Raw genomic sequence first — 20916 nt, forward strand, 5'->3', positions numbered from 1 at the left:
ATCTTCCTCTGCTTCAAGGTTTGCTGCCCAAAAATAGGAGCCACTGCAGGCTGTCCCAATCTCCCACTCCTCTGCAAATGGTGACAGGTGTCCTTGTGCCCTCACCCCTTTCCAACCCAGAGCAACACCCTTCTCCTTTGGTAGCTTGGAGAATGTCCACAGAGGGAAGGACACCATGGAGGCCAGGCTTGAATGCAGCAGAACTTTAATGAGTCCAAAGAGGGAAACAAAGTCACTCCAGGTGGGGGCCGCAAGTTCATGGAGCCCTGGCAGCCACGGAAACTCTGTGGTCCTTAACCACAGAGAAGTTCTTGCACGATGTCTGTCTGCCTGCCCCATAGAGGAAGAGGAGACAGAAGGTACCCACCAGGCTGGCATTAGTGGGACCATGCTGCAAAGGGGAACCAAAGCAAATAAAGAAAATGGAGAGAAAAGCAAAGCTCTTCAGCTACACTGAAAACACATCCTAAATCTTGATCCCTTGCCCAGCATCATGTTCTGCGTTGCTCGAGGTGTCTCCCTGGGGCTTTCCCAGCATCTTTATCAGAGGAGGCACCTTCTGCCATAGTAGCGTCTGGAAATGCCAGAGAGGTCACAGCACCCAGAGGTGATGGGCACTCCATCACAGCTGAGGATGCTGCCAACAGCAGCAGAGGTGGAGGATCCCACAACGGTGTTCTGTGGGAAGGAGCTGAGGATGGGGCCAGGCAGGGTCACCACCACAGCAGGAGGCTCAATGACAACGCAGGAATTCTGGCACTGCCTGACACAGGGCTCGTTGCAGCTGTTGGCCAGTGGGGTGGGGCCACAGGGCCGGCAGGGCAGGCACTGGTTGTAGCAGGACATTCTATAAGGGTTTGGAGGTGCACCTGGGAGAGAGGATACAGACAGTGAAGAGCACAAGCATGAATGAGAAGCAGCCTTGTTTCCCCGTCACAAAGAATCTAAGGCCAGTACTGAGTGGGGAGCTCAAAGCTCAGCCCAGAGCCCCATGGTCCTTATCGCCCTACAAAAAGCAGCCTGGACCATGGAGGATCTTCCCTAGTGCATAAACCAAAAGATCCCTCTGCCACGTCCCAGCCTCTCACTAAGCAGACGCTCGCCCCTCTGACAAGAACATCCAAGCCCCAGCACAGGCCACAGACAATATCAGCTGATATGTCCATCAACAAGGAGAGACCTCACTTAGGAAAAGAAGAAGGAGCTGCAGACTCACCTGGTTCCCAAGGACAAGGAGGCCAGAGAAGTGGATGAGAGAGCAGGGACTTGGGCTGGCTTTTATACCTGCCCTTCATTGCCACAGCACCAGAGGCACCCTTTGCAGAGGTAACAATTTTTGCACAAGCTCATCTTGAATGCAAACCATCACAGCTAATGATGTGGGCTGTGCTTTGGTTTCCAACACTGCTGCCTTTTCATTTCCAGGTTTGTTCCATGCCCATTCCCCATTCCCCAGTGAAGGCTTCCTGTGATCAGTGGGATGAAAGGCCCCAGGATTTCCAGGGCAGGAATGCAGCAGTGTGGACAGAAGAGTCAGCTCAAGTGCTGTATGGTTCCAGGGCAGGAAAGACATGTCAGCTTGGGTCACCTGTTGGGGCTGTTTGAATTGTTGTTCTCAGGAAGAATCTTCAGCCATCCTCAGCTGGCCGCCCATGGGCTCCTGTGCAGGAGGACCTGCCATGTCCTTCTCTTTCCCTCGCTCTTCAGCTCACCCTGGTGGTCACTTGATGTTGCTTCCCCAGATGTTGCACTGCCAGATTATGATCCCTTCCTGCCTACCACTGCCCCGTTCCCAGGGGTCCTCAGCAAAGTCCATGGTTCACGGTGTGCCTATGTGTGTTCTTGTGTTGTGTGTAACTGTAAATAACCAGGTTTTTGTGACTATATACGGGAGCACAAACTTGTGCATGATTCTATGCCAGTGTGCCTGAGCCTCTCTGTGTCTCTTTTGTGTGTCACACATCAAGAGGGCATGTGCTGGTTATGGCAGGGATACTGTCCACTGCCCTGTCCATGAGCAACAGAGAGCTGCAGGTTCGCAGGGTCAGATGGAGCCCGAGTGCAGCGGAGTGGTGATGGCACCAGCCTGCTGCAGATGTGTGGTGGGAAACTGGTACGCGTGCGCTGAGCGCCCTGAGCCCTGGCGAGCCCCCGAGCGGCGCCGGCGAAGGGCTGAGCCCCGGGGCGGAGCTGGCGGCGGCGCAGGAGAGGAGAGGAGGCGGCGGAGAGGAGGCGGCGCGGCCGGAGCAGAGAGCCGGGGCTGGCGGGGGGCAGCGAGGCGCGGGCGGCGGAGCGGCGGGATGCGGCGGTGCCGGGGCGCAGGGCTGGCAGGGCTGGCCGCGCTGCTGCTGGGTGCGTGGGGCTGGCGGCGGTGGATGGGGCCAGGGCTGTGCCCGGTGGGTTCCCCGGGAAGCCCAGCGCCAACTCTTCCCTCTCCTTCTTCAGCCTGTCTTTCCCGCTCCTGTCTCTGCCATCTTTTGTGCCCCTTTTTTACCCCTCTCCTATTTTCATGCACCCTTTCCTTCCCCTGTGCATTCCGCAGTCCTAATTGGCCTCAATATAGCCCTCTCTCCTTCAGTGTAACAAGCCCTCTCCCTGTCTACTCTTCCGCTCTTCCCTCACTGATTTTCTGACCCGTCTCTCCATGCAACTACCATCCCTAACCCCTCTTCCTGCTCCCTGAGGTCCCTTTCTCTTCTTACCCTCTGCTTCCCTCATATATGTAGGCACAAGGTTGCTTTCTGCATCGTGCCATACATCCACTCATCCCCCTGTGCATTCACCTTTTATACGTCTGAATTCATCCCTCCATCCTTCACTGTAACACACTCACCTTTCCTGTCCTTCTGCCTCTCATCATTCATCCATCCATCCATGCACCTGACTTTCCTTCTGTCTCTCCAGGCATCGTTTGCAATTTCCCTCCCAGACTGCTCCCCTTGTTCCACACATGCCTGGATCACACTCCATCCCTGTTGATAAGCTCCCTGTCCCCAGTTGTGCCAGTCTGTCTCTGTCACACTGCCACTCTTTGTAGTGATTTCTTGGGGAAAAGAGCCATCAGAGCTGGGCGACCATTCTTGATTTTTGGCCTTTCCTTCTCTTTCTCGGCAGTGGCTGTGGGCAGAGCCCAGGTGCTGCAGGAGCCGTCGGCAGAGACCACCGAGGGCACCGAAATCAACATCACTTGCTCGCACCCCAATATACAGCCAACGGAGTTCATCTACTGGTACCGCCAGCTCCCGGGACGAGGCCCCGCGCTGCTCCTGAGCACTCTCAAAGACTCCAAAGAGCTGCGGGACCCGCCGGGGCGGCTGTGGGTGTCGGCAGACCGCCGCTCCAGCGCCCTGTGGCTCGCCCGGCCCCGGCGCGGGGACGCGGCGGTGTATTACTGCGCCCTGGGAGACACGGGGAGAGGAGCCGGGGCTGCGGCCGGGCAGGAACCGGCGCGGGCGGGGCCGGGCGTGTGTGTCGGGGCCGGTGGGACAGCCCCGGACGGGCCCGCCAGGGGGCGCTGCCGCTCCGCCCGCCGGGGCCGCCTCGCCCCACCCGGCCGCAACTGGTCCCCCGCCCCGGACCGCTTCCCCCGCCCCACCGGCCACGGCAGCGCCAACCCCGCACTCCCAGCGGGACGCACACAGAAATCCCCCGCCACACTGCCGCCGCCGCCGGGGCAGGAATGGCGCCCGGAGCGCTGGCCGTGTCCGGCGGGGCCCGGCAAGGAGCGATGGCAGCCGCCGGCCCCGCTGGCGCCCGGCCAGGAGCAGCGCCTTTCTGCTCCGCACAGGGCGGTGGGCGGCAGAGATCCTCCTGCCCACGGGCAGCCGCCCAGCCCTCGCTCCTGCCGCACGGACCGCCCACTGCTGACATGGAACAAACGGGGCCTCTTCTCGGCCTTTTGACTTTCCCCACGAGGATGCCGAGGGAACCCTGAGCAGCTGCTTTTGTCTGCTCTGCGACCACGGGGACCCCAGGGCGCAGTTGCCAATGCCAAATGGTCCTTAGAAAAGGACAGCCAGAAAGGGTTTCTCATTTTGTTACTCTGTAAAAGCTCAGATATACAATGGAAAACTGAGTCCTCCATCTACAGAATTTCCCAGAGCTTTCAAAATGTTCCTGCTAGCATTACAAAGTCGTTGCATGTGTTCAGGAGTTGAAGCTCACCAGCAGCAGGAGAAGGGCATGTCAAGGTCAGAGGCACCTTCAAGCGCTTCCCACAGGGGCTCAGTGGTGAGACCACGAGCTTGTTTGACAGGATTCAGCACCTTTGGATTTGAGGCCCAGGAGACAGGGTAAACTGCTTAGCCTGGACACACTGAGCACAGCCTCAAGGCATGCCAGGTTCCTCCTTGAGGAGTGAGTCAGAAAGGGATTTGCTGAGTTGCCCTCAGGGGCTGGAGGTCTGAGGGGAGTGAGAGCTGGCAGGAGCCTCTGGCAAGAGACTGTGGGCTCCAGCCAGTCCCCGGGGAACCCTGTGTGGCTCGAGCAGCTGACAGAGGTGGTCAAACCCCATGGGCAGAGGCTTCCAAGGCACAGAGGGAAGGATCAGCCCTGCTCTCTGTTCCAGCTGGACTTGAGAAATGTGTTTCCAGGCAACTCTTGGCAGGTGACAAACAAGGTAGAGCAACAGGCATGGCCAGGTCAGTACACGCATCATGGTCACATGGGATTGGCCCCTCTCACCTCTTTCTCCATCTGTCTTCCCATGCTTGCTCCTGGCCAAATTGCCTTGATCCTTCCCTTCCACTGTCTCTGCTGCTTCTCTTAAGCATCCCATGTCATGCACAATCCAGAATTCATCCACAAGGCATTTTATTGCCTTGTAAGCAAAAACACCCCTGAGTTTATAAGATGATCCTCTTTTCTCACCCTTCTGGAGGGAGTCATCCCCATGCAAAGAAGTAACCAGAATACCTGAAGGGATGGGGAATAGATGTCTGTGATGAAGATGATTGTGCCAGATGTCTTCAGCACACCTGATGTCTCAGGTGGTGTGCCTGACTCTGGGTGGGATATTTGTAGGAGATGCTCTTTCCAGGGATGTTTATTTCCCTTGAAGGGCCTCATCCATGGCCTGGGAAGAAGGCCAATAATATGCCTATGGGGACAGGGAGACAGGCACCCGTTTCCTGTTGCGTTTTGGCTGCTCCTGGTTCTACCTCCTTTCAGCTAATGCCAAGGGAAAAGGAGCGCATTGCGGGCTACAAAAGAGCCTGTCTCCAACCCCAGGAGAGGTGGGTGCAGGACCCTGTCTCCAGCTGGTCACTGGAAGGCAGGAGAAGTTCACCACGGACACTCCTCCCGTGTTTGGGGCAGTTTGTCTGGTTGTGATCTCCAGAAGGAGCAAAAAGCAGGAAAACAGCCTGCAGCCTCCTGTTGCCCGACAGCAGACTGTTTGATAAGACAAGAATGTAAAGGGGGTAGGACAGGTGAGGTTATGTCCCTCCAGATGCTGTGAATCCTGAGTTATGGAGCATGAGGCGGAGATCAAGGTGGGCCTAGGCAAACAGTGCAAATTCTGCCCATGCTGAGATTCATTTTAGGCATTGTCATCTCTGGAGTTTTCATGGCATTCCCTTAGAAATAAACCACTCCCACTTTCTGCTGTTCAGCAAAAGAAAGCACAGCATTTCACTTCTAGATCTAGGCGAGGATGTGTTTCACAGAATCACAGAATTTCAGAGTTGGAAGGGACCTCTAGATATCATCTAGTCCAACTCCCCTGCTAAAGCAGGATTGCCTAGAGCACATTACTCAGAACTGCATCCAGGCGGGTCTTGGAAGTCTCCAGAGGAGAGGACTCCACAACCTCCGTGGGCAGCCTATTCCAGTGCTCTGTCACCCTCACCGTAAAGAAGTTTTTTCTCATATTTGATCAGAACTTCCTATGTTCCAGCTTGTGCCCGTTACCCCTCGTCCTGTTATTGGGAACCCCTGAAAAGAGTCTGGCACCATCCTCCTTCAACCCACCCTTTAGACACTTGTAAACATTCATAAGGTCTCCCCTCAGCTTTCTCTTCTCCAGGCTAAAGAGTCCCAGCTCTCTCAGCCTTTCCTCAGAAGGGAGGTGCTCCAATCTCTCACTCATCTTTGTTGCCCTATGCTGGACTCTCTCCAGTAGTTCCCTGTCTCTCTTGTACTGGGGAGCCCAGAACTGGACGCATTATCCCAGTTCTGGCCTCACCAGTGCAGAGGAAAGGGGGAGAATGACCTCCCTTGCCCTGCTGGCCGCGCTCTTCCCTGTGGAGCCCAGAGGAGCCCAGAACTCTGTTGGCCTTCTTGGCAGCAAGGGCACATTGCTTGCTCATGGATAATTTACTGTCTACCAAGACCCCCAGATCCTTTTCTCCAGAACTGCTTTCCGGGAGGTCCACCCCTAACCTATATTGGTGCCTGACATTCTTCCTCCCCAGGTGCAGGACCCTACACTTGTCCTTGTTGAACCACATTACGTTCTTCTCTGCCCAGCTCTCCAGCCTGTCTAGGTCACACTGGATGGCAGCACGGCTATCTATCTGGGGTGTCAGTCACCCCAACAAGTTTGGTATCATCAGTGAACTTGCTGAGGATACACTCTGTCCCCTCCTACAGGTCGTTGATGAATATGTTAAACAATACTGGTCCAAGTATTGACCCCGGGGGACGCCACTGGTTATGGGCCTCCAACTCAGCCCTGCTCCATTAATCGCAACCCTCTGGGTCCTGTTACACAGCCAGCTCTCAGTCCACCTCACTGTCCCCTCATCTAGTCTACACTTCCTCGGTTTCCTAAGGAGGATGTTACGAGAGACAGTGTCAAAAGCCTTGCTGAAGTCAAGGTAGATGACACCTGCTGCTCTCCCCTCATCCAGCCAACCAGTTATAACATCATAGATGGCTATGAGATTGGTCAAGCATGATTTACCCTTGGTAAATCCATGTCGGCCACTTCCAATAACTTCCTGCTCCTGAACGTGCTTGGATATGACATCCAGAACGAGTCGCTCCATTACCTTCCCAGGGACAGAGGTGAGACTAACCGGTCTGTAGTTCCCTGAGTCCTCCTTCTTGCCCTTTTTGAAGACTGGAGTGATATTGGCCTTCCTCTGGTCCTCAGGCACCTCTCCTGTTCTCCATGACCTTTCAAAGATCATGGAGAGTGGCCAAGCAATGACATGTGCCAGCTCTCTCAGCACTCGCGGGTGCATCTCGTCAGGGCCCACCGACATGGATGTCCAGTTTGGCCAAGTGGTCTCTAACCTGATTTTCCCCTACTGGGGAAAACTCCTCCTCTCTCCAGACCTTCCCCCTTGCCTCCAGGGCCTGGGATTCATGAGGGACATCTTTAGCAGTGAAGACTCAAGCAAAGGCGGCATTCAGTAGCTCTGCCTTCTCTGTGTCTTCCACCACTAGGGCGCCCACCTCATTCGTTAGTGGGCCTACATTTTCCCTAGTCTTCCTTTTTCTATTGATATACTAAAAGAACCTCTTCCTGTTATCTTTAACTGCGGTGGCCAAGATGAGTTCTGCTTGAGCTTTGGCCCTTCTAATTTTTGCCCTGCATGGCTTATCTACATCTCGGCATTTTTCTTAAGTAGACAACCCCCTTGTCCAAAGATCATAAACTTTCCTTTTTTTCTTGTGTCGTGGTTTGGCCTCAGACGGCAACAAAGAACCACGTACCTCTCGCTCGAGTCTTCCCAATACAGGAAGAATCAGAAGAAAAAGGCAAGACTCTTGGGTTGAGACAAAGGCAGTTTAACAGAACAGCAAAGGGAACAAGCAAACACCAACAATAACACGGATAGAGGAATATACAAACACGATGACGGAACCCCTGCTCCCAGCCGCTCACCAACCAGACCCTGGACACCCCAGCCCGCTCCAAGCAGCAAATTCCTACCCGCTCCCCAGGCAGCTCAGGGTGGGCATGGCTCACATGGCATGGAATACCAGGAAAAATTAACCCTATCCCTGCCGGAACCAGGACATCCTGAGGTCCAGCCAAAGCTCTCTATTTAGCCAGGCTGGTCTACTTCCCTGTCTGGTCGTTTTTTGGGGCTTGGGGATGGCCTTCTCCTGTGCTTTTAAGAGTTCCTCTTTGAAGTAAGACCAGCCTTCCCGGGCACTTTTGCCCTTCAGGACTGTCCCCCAAGGCACACTCTCAGCCATGCTCCTAAGCAGGCCAAAGTCCGCCCTTCGAAAATCTAAGGTGGCAGTTCTGCTGGCTCCCCGCCTTGCTTCACCGAGAATTGAAAATTCTATCATTTCATGATCACTCTGCCCAGGATGACCTCCAATCTTTACATTCCCCCAATCTTACATCCCCTACGAGACCTTCTCTGTTAACAAGCAGCAGGTCCAGTGGGGCACTTTCCCTAGTCAGCTCCCTCAGCAGCTGCGTTAGGAAGTTGTCTTCCACACACTCCAGGAACCTCCGGGACTGTTCCCTCTCTGCTGTGTTATATTTCCAGCAGACATCTGGGAAGTTGAAGTCCCCATGTTTGTGGCAGTGTTGCCAAGTTTGCCAAGTGATATATACAGCTCAGCATAGCACAGGTCGGGGCCTACTCAGGTCAGGTTAACTTAACGACAATGAGCAGTTGGTTCTCTCTGCCGTGAGTGGTGCATGGGATCACTCTGGACTTCATGTGGAAAGGTGGTGGGAGAAGGGGTCCCCACCTGCAGTACCCCCACCCCTTCACGTGCCCTTTCAGCTGTGGGCGCAGGGCTGCCCTATCCACAGCCCTCGCAGTGCAGCACCCCAATGGGTGTCCCATGTTCTCCCTCGGAGTGGGGGTGACCCACCCATCTTCATCCTGCTCCCTGCTGACCCCTCACCCTTTCCCTAGAGTAGAAGTAGGTTGTCCTTGTCATCTCTGGGTTTGTGACATCTAAGAGCAGTTCTGGATCCCACCAGAACAGGACACGGCCAGAAGCCTGGGGCTGCTGCACAGGAGGGTTCCTTTCCTAACTGGGGGAATTTGGGGGAGAGGCATTGTTCCCAAGCAGATGAGGAAAGAAAGGGGAGAAGTGAGAGAAACAGAAGAGAATTCTGTTCCCAAAAGAAACAGCAACATCCTACACAACTGAGGAGCACAGAGAGAAAATATGAAACCTCATTGAGTAAAGCCCTAACGTCACAAATGGCCCAGCAGTGCGTGTGCAGAAGAGCAGGGGATTGTAACTGGGGAGGTGGGGACTGTACTGTGAGCTCACTGGGAACAGCCTCTTCCCACCACTGGGACACGCAGAGCCCCCAGGGACACAAAACATGGACAGGCTGAGAATGCCACTGGCTGAGGGAGCCACAGGTGTTGCTGCTGGAGGAGGGAGAAACCCAGAAGCAGCATTTGAAGCACAGGAAGAACAGACCTCTGCTCTTCCCCGCTTCTTCCTTTGCTCCCCCAACAGCGTTGTTTCCGGCAGCTCTGTTATCTCGGGGCTGGGAGGGGGTTTTCTGACTCTCTCTCACTCCACAAAGAGGCGGGTTGATGTCGACATGCACCTCGGATCTCTCATCCTCACGGCCTTCCTGGGGCAACTGCTGGGTAAGTCCTGGTTTTCTATAAATGCATCCTTTTTCCCCCAAGGAAACCCTTGCCAGCCTGATCAGGATCATGCAGAGAACTACTCTTGAATTACAGGAAAACACTGTGAAATACCAGCTCACATTTGTGGTTTTGCATCTCTTTTCTCAAGATGCTCTTACTGTTTGAAAGGAGAGAGGAGAGACACCTCAGACCTCTTCTGCTGCTCTTCTCTCACCTTCAGTGCCTTTCTCTCTGCCTCTCTCTTCTGATCCACCTGCTCTCACCACAGGAGATCTCAGCGCTCTCTCTCACTCTCACATGTCTCCCTTTCCAGTGCAAATCAGTAGATCCTGTCAAAGCTCTTACAGGGACTTTAAAGCTCTCATCCCACTGACATTAACTGGGTGTCCCATTCTGCCTCCTGGCTGGCACATGTCTGCCGTGGCTTCCACTTTTCTCCTGGATGTTGACACAGCCAGGGATCCCTCTTTTCAAGCTCACCATTGTATATAATCAGGGAGCTGGGAGCCCTCGGAGATGGGATGAATGGGGAAGCAGGGTGAATCTTTTTGTCGTAGCTGCATGGGCCCCTTTACCTGCTGGAGGGTTGCTGGTCCCAGCACATGAAGGTCAGGCATGACAGGCTGTTCCCTGCTCCACTGAGCAGCAGGAACAGGAGCAGGCAGGAGGAGAAGGGACACAGCACAGCTCTCCTCAGGGTCCACGTTGGGCTTAGAGCCGGGAACTGCTGCCCAAAAGTACTCTCCACCTGGCTTTCCCCCTGCCTTTAGGATTTTCCTGCAGGGCAATGGACAGGGAGCATTCTGTACAAGGGTTTTTTATCCACTCCTGGTTTGCTTCCCAAAGCCATTCCCTGACGAGCTGCCGACCTTCACTTCCTTCCAGGCACCATGGGACAGATCACTGTCACCCAGCAAGAAGGACAAGTCACAGTGAAGCAGGGAGACACCTTCCAGACAACATGCACATACCAGACCTCCTACTTTCGAGGCTTGCTCTGGTACCAGCAGAGGAAAGGCCAAGGTCCCCAGCTGGTCTCCTATCAGGCAACTGCTGGCCGCAAGCCCAGTGGCCGTCTCACCACCGTGCTGAACACCATGGAGAAATACAGCCTCCTCCAGCTGGAGAAAGTCGGGCTCTCTGACAGTGCCTTGTACCTCTGTGCTGTGCAAGACACAGTGGTGCAGGGAGCTTCCTTGGCTGTGCAAGAACCCAGGGGAGGGAGGAGATGTGTCTGTGCAAGGCTGAGGGTGAGGGAAGGGGCCTTCATGTGTCCTCTGGCAGTGCTGCTTCCCCGGTGCACCCACAACTCTGCAGTCCAACATCCAAGGGCCTTTGCATTTACATATTAGCATTTTTTTCATCTTGACCACTATTAATAACCACAGCACGTCCATCCTCCCTCACAGCAACTGAGTTTGTCTTCTCTCAATATGGAGGCACCTTAAAATTGGTTCCATTGTTTTATTTTCCTCTTGAACTTCAGCCATGGCAGTTGATGTAAAGCGATGCTGTACCTTTTCCTTCTCCTGTCTGCATGACTAACGATAGAAGAAAACAAATGCAGACAAAGTAAAGCTCAACCCAGGCAAACGCCAGCATGGGGTATCCTTGGGCCCTCATTGCCCTGCGCTCTTTGGGAAGACAGCCCCAGCCTCAGCCTCATATTAGCAGGTGTCTCCTCTACTCCGCTGGTAGAAACAAAGAACACATGACACTCTCCATGGGGTGTTTGTCATCTCCTGCAGGGACACCTTGCTGTCTGGGACCAGCCTCCTCAGCTCCTATGCAAGACGCAAGGCTGCAGCAAAGGACTGTGTGTCTCCTGACAGCCCAGCTTCCCGCAGGCTGCAAATGCTGAGTTCTGCACACAGAAAAGAGGTTCAGTTAATGAAGATTCTCCCAGGTGTAGTTGTAGGGAAATGCATTCTCTCCAAAGGCCAAAAAAACCCACTTTAAATAACATCTGAGAGGAAAAGGAGATTTTGTATCAGCGTATCAGCACTTCAGTTCACATGTCTGTGTGGAACTGGTTGCCTCCTCTCTCAGCAGCTTTTCCTCCCTCCCCTCTTGGGCTTTGCTTGTGAGGAGTTGGAAGATGTGCAGGATCAGAAAGGGGGTTGCGTCTCTGCTGCCAGATCAACCCTTGAGCAACGCCTTGGGCAGAGGCGTTTCAGCAGGCCCAGCACTTTCCTGCAACACTTCAGTAGGTCCCCTTCCACAGTGGGAAAGTGCTCTCCAACCCCTCTGTGGGTAAAAGCAGGAATTTGGAAAGCCTCTGGCCACCCTTGGGACACTTAGGCAGCAGCCCCAGCCTCTCTTCCTGCCATGCCTCTCTCCTGCTTCCCTCTTCCCTCTGCACAGGAATTGTGTGAGACTGCAAGGTCATCTTCTCCCGTTCTGGCTCCCAGCAAAACTCCCGGCAGACTATGGAACACCCAACCCCAAGAGGAGTCTGTGAGCCTCCCACCTGCTTGCTGCAGTGCCCAGGCTGGACGCTGCTGATCAGGCTCCCCAACCACACGACATACTCAAGAGGGCATTTCTAGGGAGAGACAAAGCCAGGCGGGCCACTGGCTCTGGAGGAGCCTTCCTCCCTTCCCAGGAGCAGTGCCTTAAAGGGGGCCACGCACTGTGTCCCACACTCCCCTTCCTCTGAGGACAGTGAAGAATCCCCTTTTCCCTCCACTCTGCTCACCCGAGACTAACACCTTGCTCACTGCGCGCTTGCCAGAGTGTCCACACAGGGAAGGACAACACAGAGAAAGAGGCTGGGATGCAGCAGAACTTTCATACCCCAAAGGATGAAAACAACGTTCCTTCAAGCAGAGGGTCACCCTGGAGAGAACACCAGGAACAGTGGAGCTTTAGTGCCCTTTGCCTGTAGCAGAGTTCCTGCAGGGCATCCCTCAGCTTGCCCTGAGGAGGGAGAGGTGCAGCACGTTCCCCCCTAGGCTGGCCTGGGCAGACTAAAGAGGACCAGAAGCCAACATGAGAGGAGAGGGAAAGGGGAGAGCAGCAGGAAGCAAAGGTAGACATGAGCCATGCTTTCAGCCTTCCTTTGCAAGGAGAATGGGAGATGTTTAATCTCTGCAAAAGGGAATGACCAGGAGCTCCATCCTCCCTTCATTCACATGTCAGCACACATATAAACGCACGTGCATGCACACCCAGTTACACAGGACCCCCTGCACATGCACACACATTCACCCCCCCAGATTGTCATCACATAAGCGTTCCCTTACATACTCGCACTTGCATGTACGTATATATGCAAGCTCCTGCACAAACACACAGATGTATGTGCTTGTCTCCATGAACGTATGCCCACAGACACACACACACACACACTGACAACACACACACGCACTTGCTCACCTGCAAAAACATGCGTGGACACAAACACACACACAGACACATGGAGAAATGCCCTTGTTCACACGCATGCTGGCAGACACACACTCTCACGTGTGCATTTGCAAATACCCGCACAAATGCAAACACAGAGGCACAAATATGCCCCCAGGCACAGACAGATGCATATGCACATGAGGAAGCCCAGCCTCCCCCCACACTCTGAGAAGCAGGACTCCACGGGCTGTTCTCTGCCCCTGTGACCCTGACAACTTCAGGCAAGTCCGTGTGTGAGAGACAAAGTCAAAGCTCAAGACCATCCCTATTGCTGCAGCTCCAGACATTCTCCACTTTACAAGTCAAAATGATCCTGAAGTTTTGCAAGCTCTGGCCCATCCCTGGTTGATTGCTGTAGGGCAGTTGTGGAGGTCTGGGACCAGTTCCAGCTGCAGCGCTGGGAGAGGTGCTGCCCTGACATGCTCACATGGCAGCAAATGTTGTGTGTGGGGGCAGCCTGCAGCTGCAAATGCTGGGGCTGGGACACCAGAGAGGAAGCTGGCCTGATGAAGTTGCCTTAAGATAAATACCATCTCTTCAAAAGACAAACTAATATTAATTAGCAGGTGGCATCAGGAGGAGATTTCAAGCTGTCTGAGCCAAGCCCTGACATCTGTCAGTGAACGTGGCTCATTTGAGCTCAGGGAGCTGCTCTGCTGAGGTGACCATCTCCTCTTCTGCTTTTAGCACTGGAGCAGCCGGGAGAGCCAGAGGAGTGGTGGCAGAAGGCTGTGCCCAGCACTGCACAGGCACCAGGAGGACAAGCCTTGTGCCCGGAGAGCCTCCCAGAAAGGCTGGCATTTTCCGAGGGTCCTCACCTGGCCTGAAAGACTCCCATTCAGGTCCCGCCAACTGGGACCTGCCTCCCATGGAAGGAGTCCCTCTCCCAGCTGTGCTCTGCAAGGGCAGCATCAGGAAGCAAGGTGCCAGCCAGACGGGTTTGTTAGAAATCTTCTCAGAAAGCGGCTGCAGCATTGCTTAGGCTAAATCATCTGCTTCTGTCGTTAGCCACAGGGCAGCCATAATAGATATGTACAATGTGTGTAAAAAGCACACCTATGTCAGGATTTTCCGTTGTTGGATGTTGAGCGTGGCAGTGGCTGCTCTGGTGGACCATTATGCCTTGTCCTGTCACTACAGGCCCTTGTAAAAAGCCCTTCTCCATCCTATAACCCCACTTAATATATTGACATGCAGCAATGAGGTCTCACTGGAGCCTTCTCTTTAGTGTCTCTGGCTGAAGAACTCCAACTCTCTCAGCTCTTCTTCCTAAGACAGGTGTTCCAGTCCTCGGGTCATTTTTTACAGCCATCTCGTGGTCCCTGTCTTTCTTTATTGGGAACCCCAGAACAACCGGACACAGTACTCGAGGTGGGCTCTCACCAGAGTGGAGCAGAAGGGGAGAATCAACTCCCTTGACCTGCTGGAAAAGCTTCTTTTGATGCAGCTCAGGATACAACTGGCTTTCTGGGCTATAAGCACACATTGTCAGCTCGTGTCCAGTTTTGCAACCACTGGTATCCCCAAGTCTTTCTCCACAGAGCTGCTCTCAATCAACTTGACTCCCAGTCTGTACTGATAATGGAGATTGCCCCAGCCCAGCTGCAGAACCTTGCACTTGGTCTTGTGGGACTTCAGGAGGTTCCTATGCACCCATTCCGCCAGACTGTCAAGGTCCCTCTGGATGGCATCCCTTCCCTCAAGAGTACCAACTGCACCACTCAGCTTGGTGTCACCTGCAAAATTGCCGAGGGTGCACTCAATCCCACTGTCTATGTTATTAATGAAGGTATCAAACACTATTGGTCCCAGTATGGACAGGACAAGGGCTAATTGTTTTAAACAGAAAGAGGGTAGAGTTAGGTTGGACATTTTGTATAAGGGAAATTTGCAGAAGGGTGGTGAGACACTGGAGCAAGTTGCCCAGAGAAGTGGTGGATGCCCCGTCATTGGAAGTGTTCAAGGTCAGGCTGGATTGGACTTTGAGCAATCTGATCTAGTGACAGATGTCCCTGCCCGTGGCCGGAGTGTTGGATTAGTCGGTCTTTCAAAGTTCTTTCCAACACAAACCATTCTCTGAATCTATGACAACCCCAGCCACGCCCACCACGGGCACTGCTGCGCTGCTTGACGGAAACACCTTTCCCCGTCCAGCCATACCCAGACACGGGCGCTGGGGCAACTGTTCCCCTGCCGCCAGGCGTTGTCATCAGCATCAGCGCTGGCACCAGCATCAAGCATCAAGCATCAGCATCGCAATCAGCATCAAGTAAGATGTGACATTACTAAAGGAGAGAAAACCACAGCACAGGCATTTGAGATGTGCTAAGAACAAGCATTTTCTCCTCCCCATTTCATTCTTTGTTCCCCTTGCAGAGTCATTTCCGGCAGCTCTGCTCTCTCGGGGCTCTTGGTGGGGATGTGTGATTTTTCTGAGTCTCTCCCACACACGCAGGAGGATCGGTCTCAGCATGCACCTCGGGTATCTTGTCCTTGCTGCCTTCCTGAGGCAACCACTGGGTAAGCATTGGCTTTGACTGGAGGCATGATTCCCCTTCTTCCCAGGAGACCCTCACCCCCTCAACAGGTCTCTGCAGGGAGTTGCTCTTGAATTATGGGCAAATGTTGGGAAACACCAGATCGCAAGTGTGGTTTTGCACCTGCTTTCTCAAGATACTGCTGCTACTGATGGAAAAGAAAAGATGAGACCGAGAAGAAAGAGCTCCTCTCCTGACCATCACAGACCTCTTGCCTTCCTTTTCTCTTGCCACCCATCCACCTCTCTCTGCCTGTCTCTTCTGATCTCTCTGGGCCCAGTGTTTCGCAGACATATCACTGCAGAAGCTCTTTTCTATCTTGGTAGTACACCTTTTCTGACCTTGGCTTGTGTTTTGACGCACAGGGTTTTTCAAAGTTGACGCAGGGACATGAAAGCTCTCTCATGCCACTCACGTTCTTAGGGTGTCCCAGTCTCTCTCCTGGCTGGCACATGTCATGCAGCTTGCCTGGACTATCCATTCCTCCTGCAAGTCCTCAATACCTGGGCTTCTTTTTCCCTCCCTTTCTTGACTTTGTAGACTCCTGAGAGGACAGGGAATGGGGAGCAGCATGAAAGTGCTCACAGGGGTTCCCATGATCTCTCACCATGCTGGAGCTGTCCTGAAGCCAGCAGAGGAAGGTCAGGCACCACAGGCTCTTCCCTGGACACTCCAGGCAGCAGGAGAGTGGAAATCAAAAGTGTGGGTGAAAGCACAGCTCTCCTCTGGGGGTATCCCTGTGGGAGGTAGTTGGCATTACTGTGTTGTGGGTGTTGCGTGAAACGGGGCCAAGCGGTTTTGGCAGAAGATAAACCCCCTTGCGTTCTAACACTCCTCACCGAGGTGGGAGGCTAGGTGCGGCTAGGTTTAAATTCTGAGTGATGCCCAATTCAGCACTATCAGTCCAATCGCGTTTAATATGTATTAAACTACTACGATTTGGATACACTAATAGTGGACTGCACCTTCAGTCTAGTCGTGCTCCTGAACTAGCACGGCCTCTCTGTAGTTTTGGTCGCGTTCAGTGAGAAAGCGGAACGACTAGCTACTTAAACAGTGCAGTTTATTTAAACAACAGATATACAGGTTCTTTAGGATTGCCGGTGATAAATACACTGTCTGCAAAGCACGTGCAAATAAAGATATTGCTAAGTATACAAACGCGCGACAAAATTATAAACGATACAGCCTGGCTATAAATGTAGGGTAGAGATTCTCTAGAGAAATTTCTAAGTCCCCGAGAAAGCGCTCAGTGTAATCGAAGTCTTACCCAAAGGCGTCCCTATGGGGGGGAAGAGAGGCTCAGCCCGTCGACTGATCCTGGAAATCAGCGGTGGAATCCTTCGCGATGGTGTCTTCCCTGACATCCCCTCTCTCTTGGGCTATTTTTATATTATTTTTTTATCTTCAAAGTGGAGTTTGAGTGACTTTAGTCATACATACTTTTATTATGATTAACGTATTCAAGGAGGAGTGTTCACACCTCGGGGGCGGATAGCCTCCGGGATGGAGGTGTGTTTTGGTACATTGTGGTGAGCAAAGTTCGCACAAAAGGACAGCATTTCATCAACATTAGACGAAATGTTGGCTCGGGTAGCGTGTAGGCCGCTTATCAGTTCCGTAGTACCATCTCGTCCCCATATCTGCTACTCGTCACAAGGGAAGGCCACGGAACAAGCGTGTTCCGTTCCATCCCTCATGTAGTTTCGCAAACAACCTTGTACAGGGAATCACAGATGTTGCATTCTTCGTGTGCTAGCTGCGGCTGTATTCTACCTCAGAAGCCTCTTGATTTTATGACTTTCCTTAATGTGTGAACAATGCTGTATTTTTGTATTCTTGGCCAATTTAGTAATTATTCCACAGTGGGATCCATGCTGAGCTGAGGTGTGAGGCTGCCTGCCCAAAGATACCGCCTTGCTGTACCCATCCATGGGGCTAGTGCTGCAGAGAAAGGAAAAGGGAGCCTGCTCCTCTGACATATTACATCTCCTCTTGTTTTGAGTCTCTGAGTCTTTCCCTGCACAGTCACTGACCCTCTCTTTCTTCCAGGCGCCATGGGACAGACCACTGTCACCCAGCAAGAAGCACAAGTCACAGTGAAGCAGGGAGACATCTTTGAAACCACCTGCACCTACAGAACATCCAGGTTTGATGCCTTGGTCTGGTACAAACAGAGAAAAGGACAAGCCCCACAGAGTATCTCCTATCAGGCAGCAGCTGGTCACAAGCGCAGCGGCCGTCTCACCACCGTGCTGAACACCACCGAGAAATACAGCCTCCTGCAGCTGGAGGAAGTCAAGCTCTCTGACAGTGCCTTGTACCTCTGTGCTGTGCAAGACACCGTGGTGCAGGGAGCTTCCTTGGCTGTGCAAGAACCCAGGGGAGGGAGGGGACGTGTCTGTGCAAGGCTGAGGGTGAGGGAAGGGGCTGTCAGGTGTCCCCTGGCAGTGCTGCTTCCCCTGTTCACCCAGGGATCTGCAGGACAAGATTCTCTTCCAGGAGAGGACAGTGTCAGTGACCTGAGAAGAAACAGAAAGTGGTGAAAGACTCTCAGGTTCCCTTGTTTTCACCAGGGGTTATGAGGTTGTTTTGCCCAATGGCTCTGGTGAGCTGGTGGGCAATGCAGGAGGTTGTGGGAGTTTGTGCAATGGTTCCTCACTGCTGCTCTTTGCTTTCTGGATCTCCCTGCTGCACACTGCTTCTGTAGGGTTTCCTGTGGGCCTGTCTCTTTGAGTCTCTCCTCTGAGATATGTCCCTTAGAGGCTGGAGTTCAAAGAAAGATGGAAAACCTGCCTTCTGGCAATGGCCCTTCCTGGAATTACATGATTACAATAATTTTCAAAAATACTCAGAACCACCTTGTGGACCCTCCAGTTGCTGCATGGCTGTGTGCTGAGGTCTGGAGGACCTGCTCTCCCCATTGCACTCCCCCCATCCTTGGAGGCCTTCTCATGCAGTACCTCATAGGCTTCCCGCAGCCCTGCCCAATTTCTCCTGCAGTGTGACCAGGCTGTACAGCTCTATCCATGATCTCGGTAGGGGAGCAGACCACCAAGCAGAGGTGGACAACATGCCCTGCCAGGAGAAGAGCTGGCCTAGGGGAAAGATACTTTGTGATTCCAACATCAACCTGGGAGTCCCCTTAGCCCTGCACATCTGTGCAACTGCTGGGCTGTGCAGGGGACTCTTTGGGGGCAGAAGGTGTATGGGTGGCCTGCCCTTACTATCCTTGCCCTTGGGTTCAGGCCGTGCTCCCGCTTTCAGGGGACAAGTGGGAGGATTGGGATGAGAAGGTCAGGGGTTGTTCTGATGACTTTTTCTCAAACCATCTTCGCTCCTGCATCCTTGGGGGCCACCTTCTGACTGAGCTTCATTTCCTGCCACAGGGCTATCCAGAGCAGAAGGAATTCCCTTCTGCATAGGCTTGTGAGCTGCTGACCTCTCAGAGCCTCCAGCAGCACTGGGGAGCACTCTCTAAGGGAAAGCAATGGTCAGTCTCCTTGTTGCAGGACGTGTTATGACGCCAAGAGATTGTAAGTGAGCAGAGATGCTGGAATACAGGGCCTGACACCCACTGGCTGTGGAGGAGATGAGTATATCTTCCTCAGCTCCAAGGGACAGTGATTGGAAGGGACCCATTGCCCCATGTCCCACCCTCCCCTTCCTCTTCTGCTTGTGCCCTCACCTTATCCCCCGCCACCCAAGACAATGCCTTTCTTCCTTAGCATACAAGGTAAGGTCCACCATGAAAAGGATGAGATGGAAGCAGAGGTCAGCATGCAGAAAACTTTAATGACTTTGAGGTGGAAAGAAGTTCACTTGTAGAGGAGGCGGCCAGAGCAGGGAGAGGATCAGCAGCTGCCAAAACTCTGCTGCCATTGCCCACAGTTGAGATCCCACAGGCCTGTCCCACAGAGGGAGAGGGGCCAGCAGATGCCCCACGGTGGCTTTGCAGGTCTTATGACCCCAAAAAACAGAAGACAAGAAGGAGATGGGAGAGAAGATAAGGCAGGGAAGTTAGACTTTGGCCACATTTTCAGAGCGCCCCAGCAGCTCTCCTTTGGAAGGGCAGCAATGGATGCTCAGCCTCCCTAAAATCAATGGCCAGGAGCTTTGTCCTGAATCCAGCATCAGGTACCTGGGGGTCCTTGTCAGGGCTGTCACCAGCGCATTTAGCAGGGGGGGCACCTTCTGCCATAGTAGCAGCTGGAAATGCCAGAGAGGTCACAGCACCTGGAGTTGATGGGCACTCCATCACAGCTGAGGATGCTGCCAACAGCAGCAGAGGTGGAGGATCCCACAACGGTGTTCTGTGGGAAGGAGCTGAGGATGGGGCCAGGCAGGGTCACTACAACAGGTGGGGACTCAATGAGAAGAGTGGAGTTCTGGCACTGCCTGACACAGGGCTCATTGCAGCTGTTGGCCAGTGGGGTCGGGCCACAGGGGCGGCAGGGCAGGCACTGGTCATAGCAGGACATGTCTCTGGGCTGCACGTGCACCTGGGAGAGAGGGCAGAGAGGCAGTAGAGCACACACACATGTGAGGAACAGTCTGCCAGGAGTCTGTCACTCCACCACAAGCGTGTCGAAGGCACCTGCTGAGCCAGGAGCTAGAAACTGTGCGGTGAGGCAAAAGGGTTACCAGACACAGTACTGTGAGGATCACCCAGGCCCAACCAGGCTGCTGCCAGTCTTTGCAGTGAAGGGCAACCTCAGCCAAGTGCCAAATCCTCTTTCAAAATAATGCAAAGTGTCTCCAGGCCCAAGGAGGCTGCTGCCTATCTCTTAAGAGAACAGCTCCCTCAACCAAGTCCCAGACACTCTCTACTCAGACCTTCACCCTTCTTCCCCTTCTCATGGAGAGCAGCACCGCAGCCCACTATAGGAGGGAGGAGTACACATCTGCATGAGCAGAAAACGATGCAAGGAAAGGGCTTCAGACTCACCTCGTTCCCAAGGAGAAGGAGGAGAAAGAAGTGGATGGGAGAACAAGGAGTTGGGCTGGCTTTTATTTTGGCCCTGACCTGCCCCGGGCCCAGAGGTAGGTTCTACAGAAGTGGCAATTGTCGAAGCTGCTCATGATGAACAGGAAACATCCCAGCTAATGACATGGGCTGTGTGGTTGTTTTCCCAATGCCACCTTCTCATTTCCTGGCTTGTGCTGTCCACCATCCCTCACAGAGGCTTCTTCTGAGTGCTGGGATTGTGAGATCCCATGGGGGGGAATGTGTCAGTGATAGCAGAATGTGTCAGTGATAGCAGAAGCCTCAGCTCAAGTGCTGGATGGGTGCAGTGCAGGCAAGTGATGTTGTCCTGGGACACACTGGAGAGTGGTCTGTGGCTGCATTGACAGGAAGGGGCCAAACTACTCCCAACCCTGCAATCCTTGGTTGGTCTCCCAAGGACGTGCCTTGTCTTTCTTTCCCTCTGTCC

At 53.6% G+C, this 20916-nt stretch overlaps 1 gene segment (V, D, J or C); it reads left to right on the top strand.

Annotated features, from left to right (window-relative positions):
• Positions 1 to 2300: 2300 nt before the first annotated feature.
• LOC141732622 (T cell receptor alpha variable 4-like) lies at positions 2301 to 4296 on the top strand. The segment is given in 3 exon segments: positions 2301 to 2352; positions 3115 to 3480; positions 4256 to 4296. Coding segments are annotated over 3 exon segments (459 nt in total).
• The last annotated feature ends 16620 nt before the right edge of the window (positions 4297 to 20916 follow it).

The sequence above is a fragment of the Larus michahellis genome, chromosome 18 (assembly GCF_964199755.1).
Source record: "Larus michahellis chromosome 18, bLarMic1.1, whole genome shotgun sequence".
Lineage (NCBI taxonomy): Eukaryota > Metazoa > Chordata > Aves > Charadriiformes > Laridae > Larus > Larus michahellis.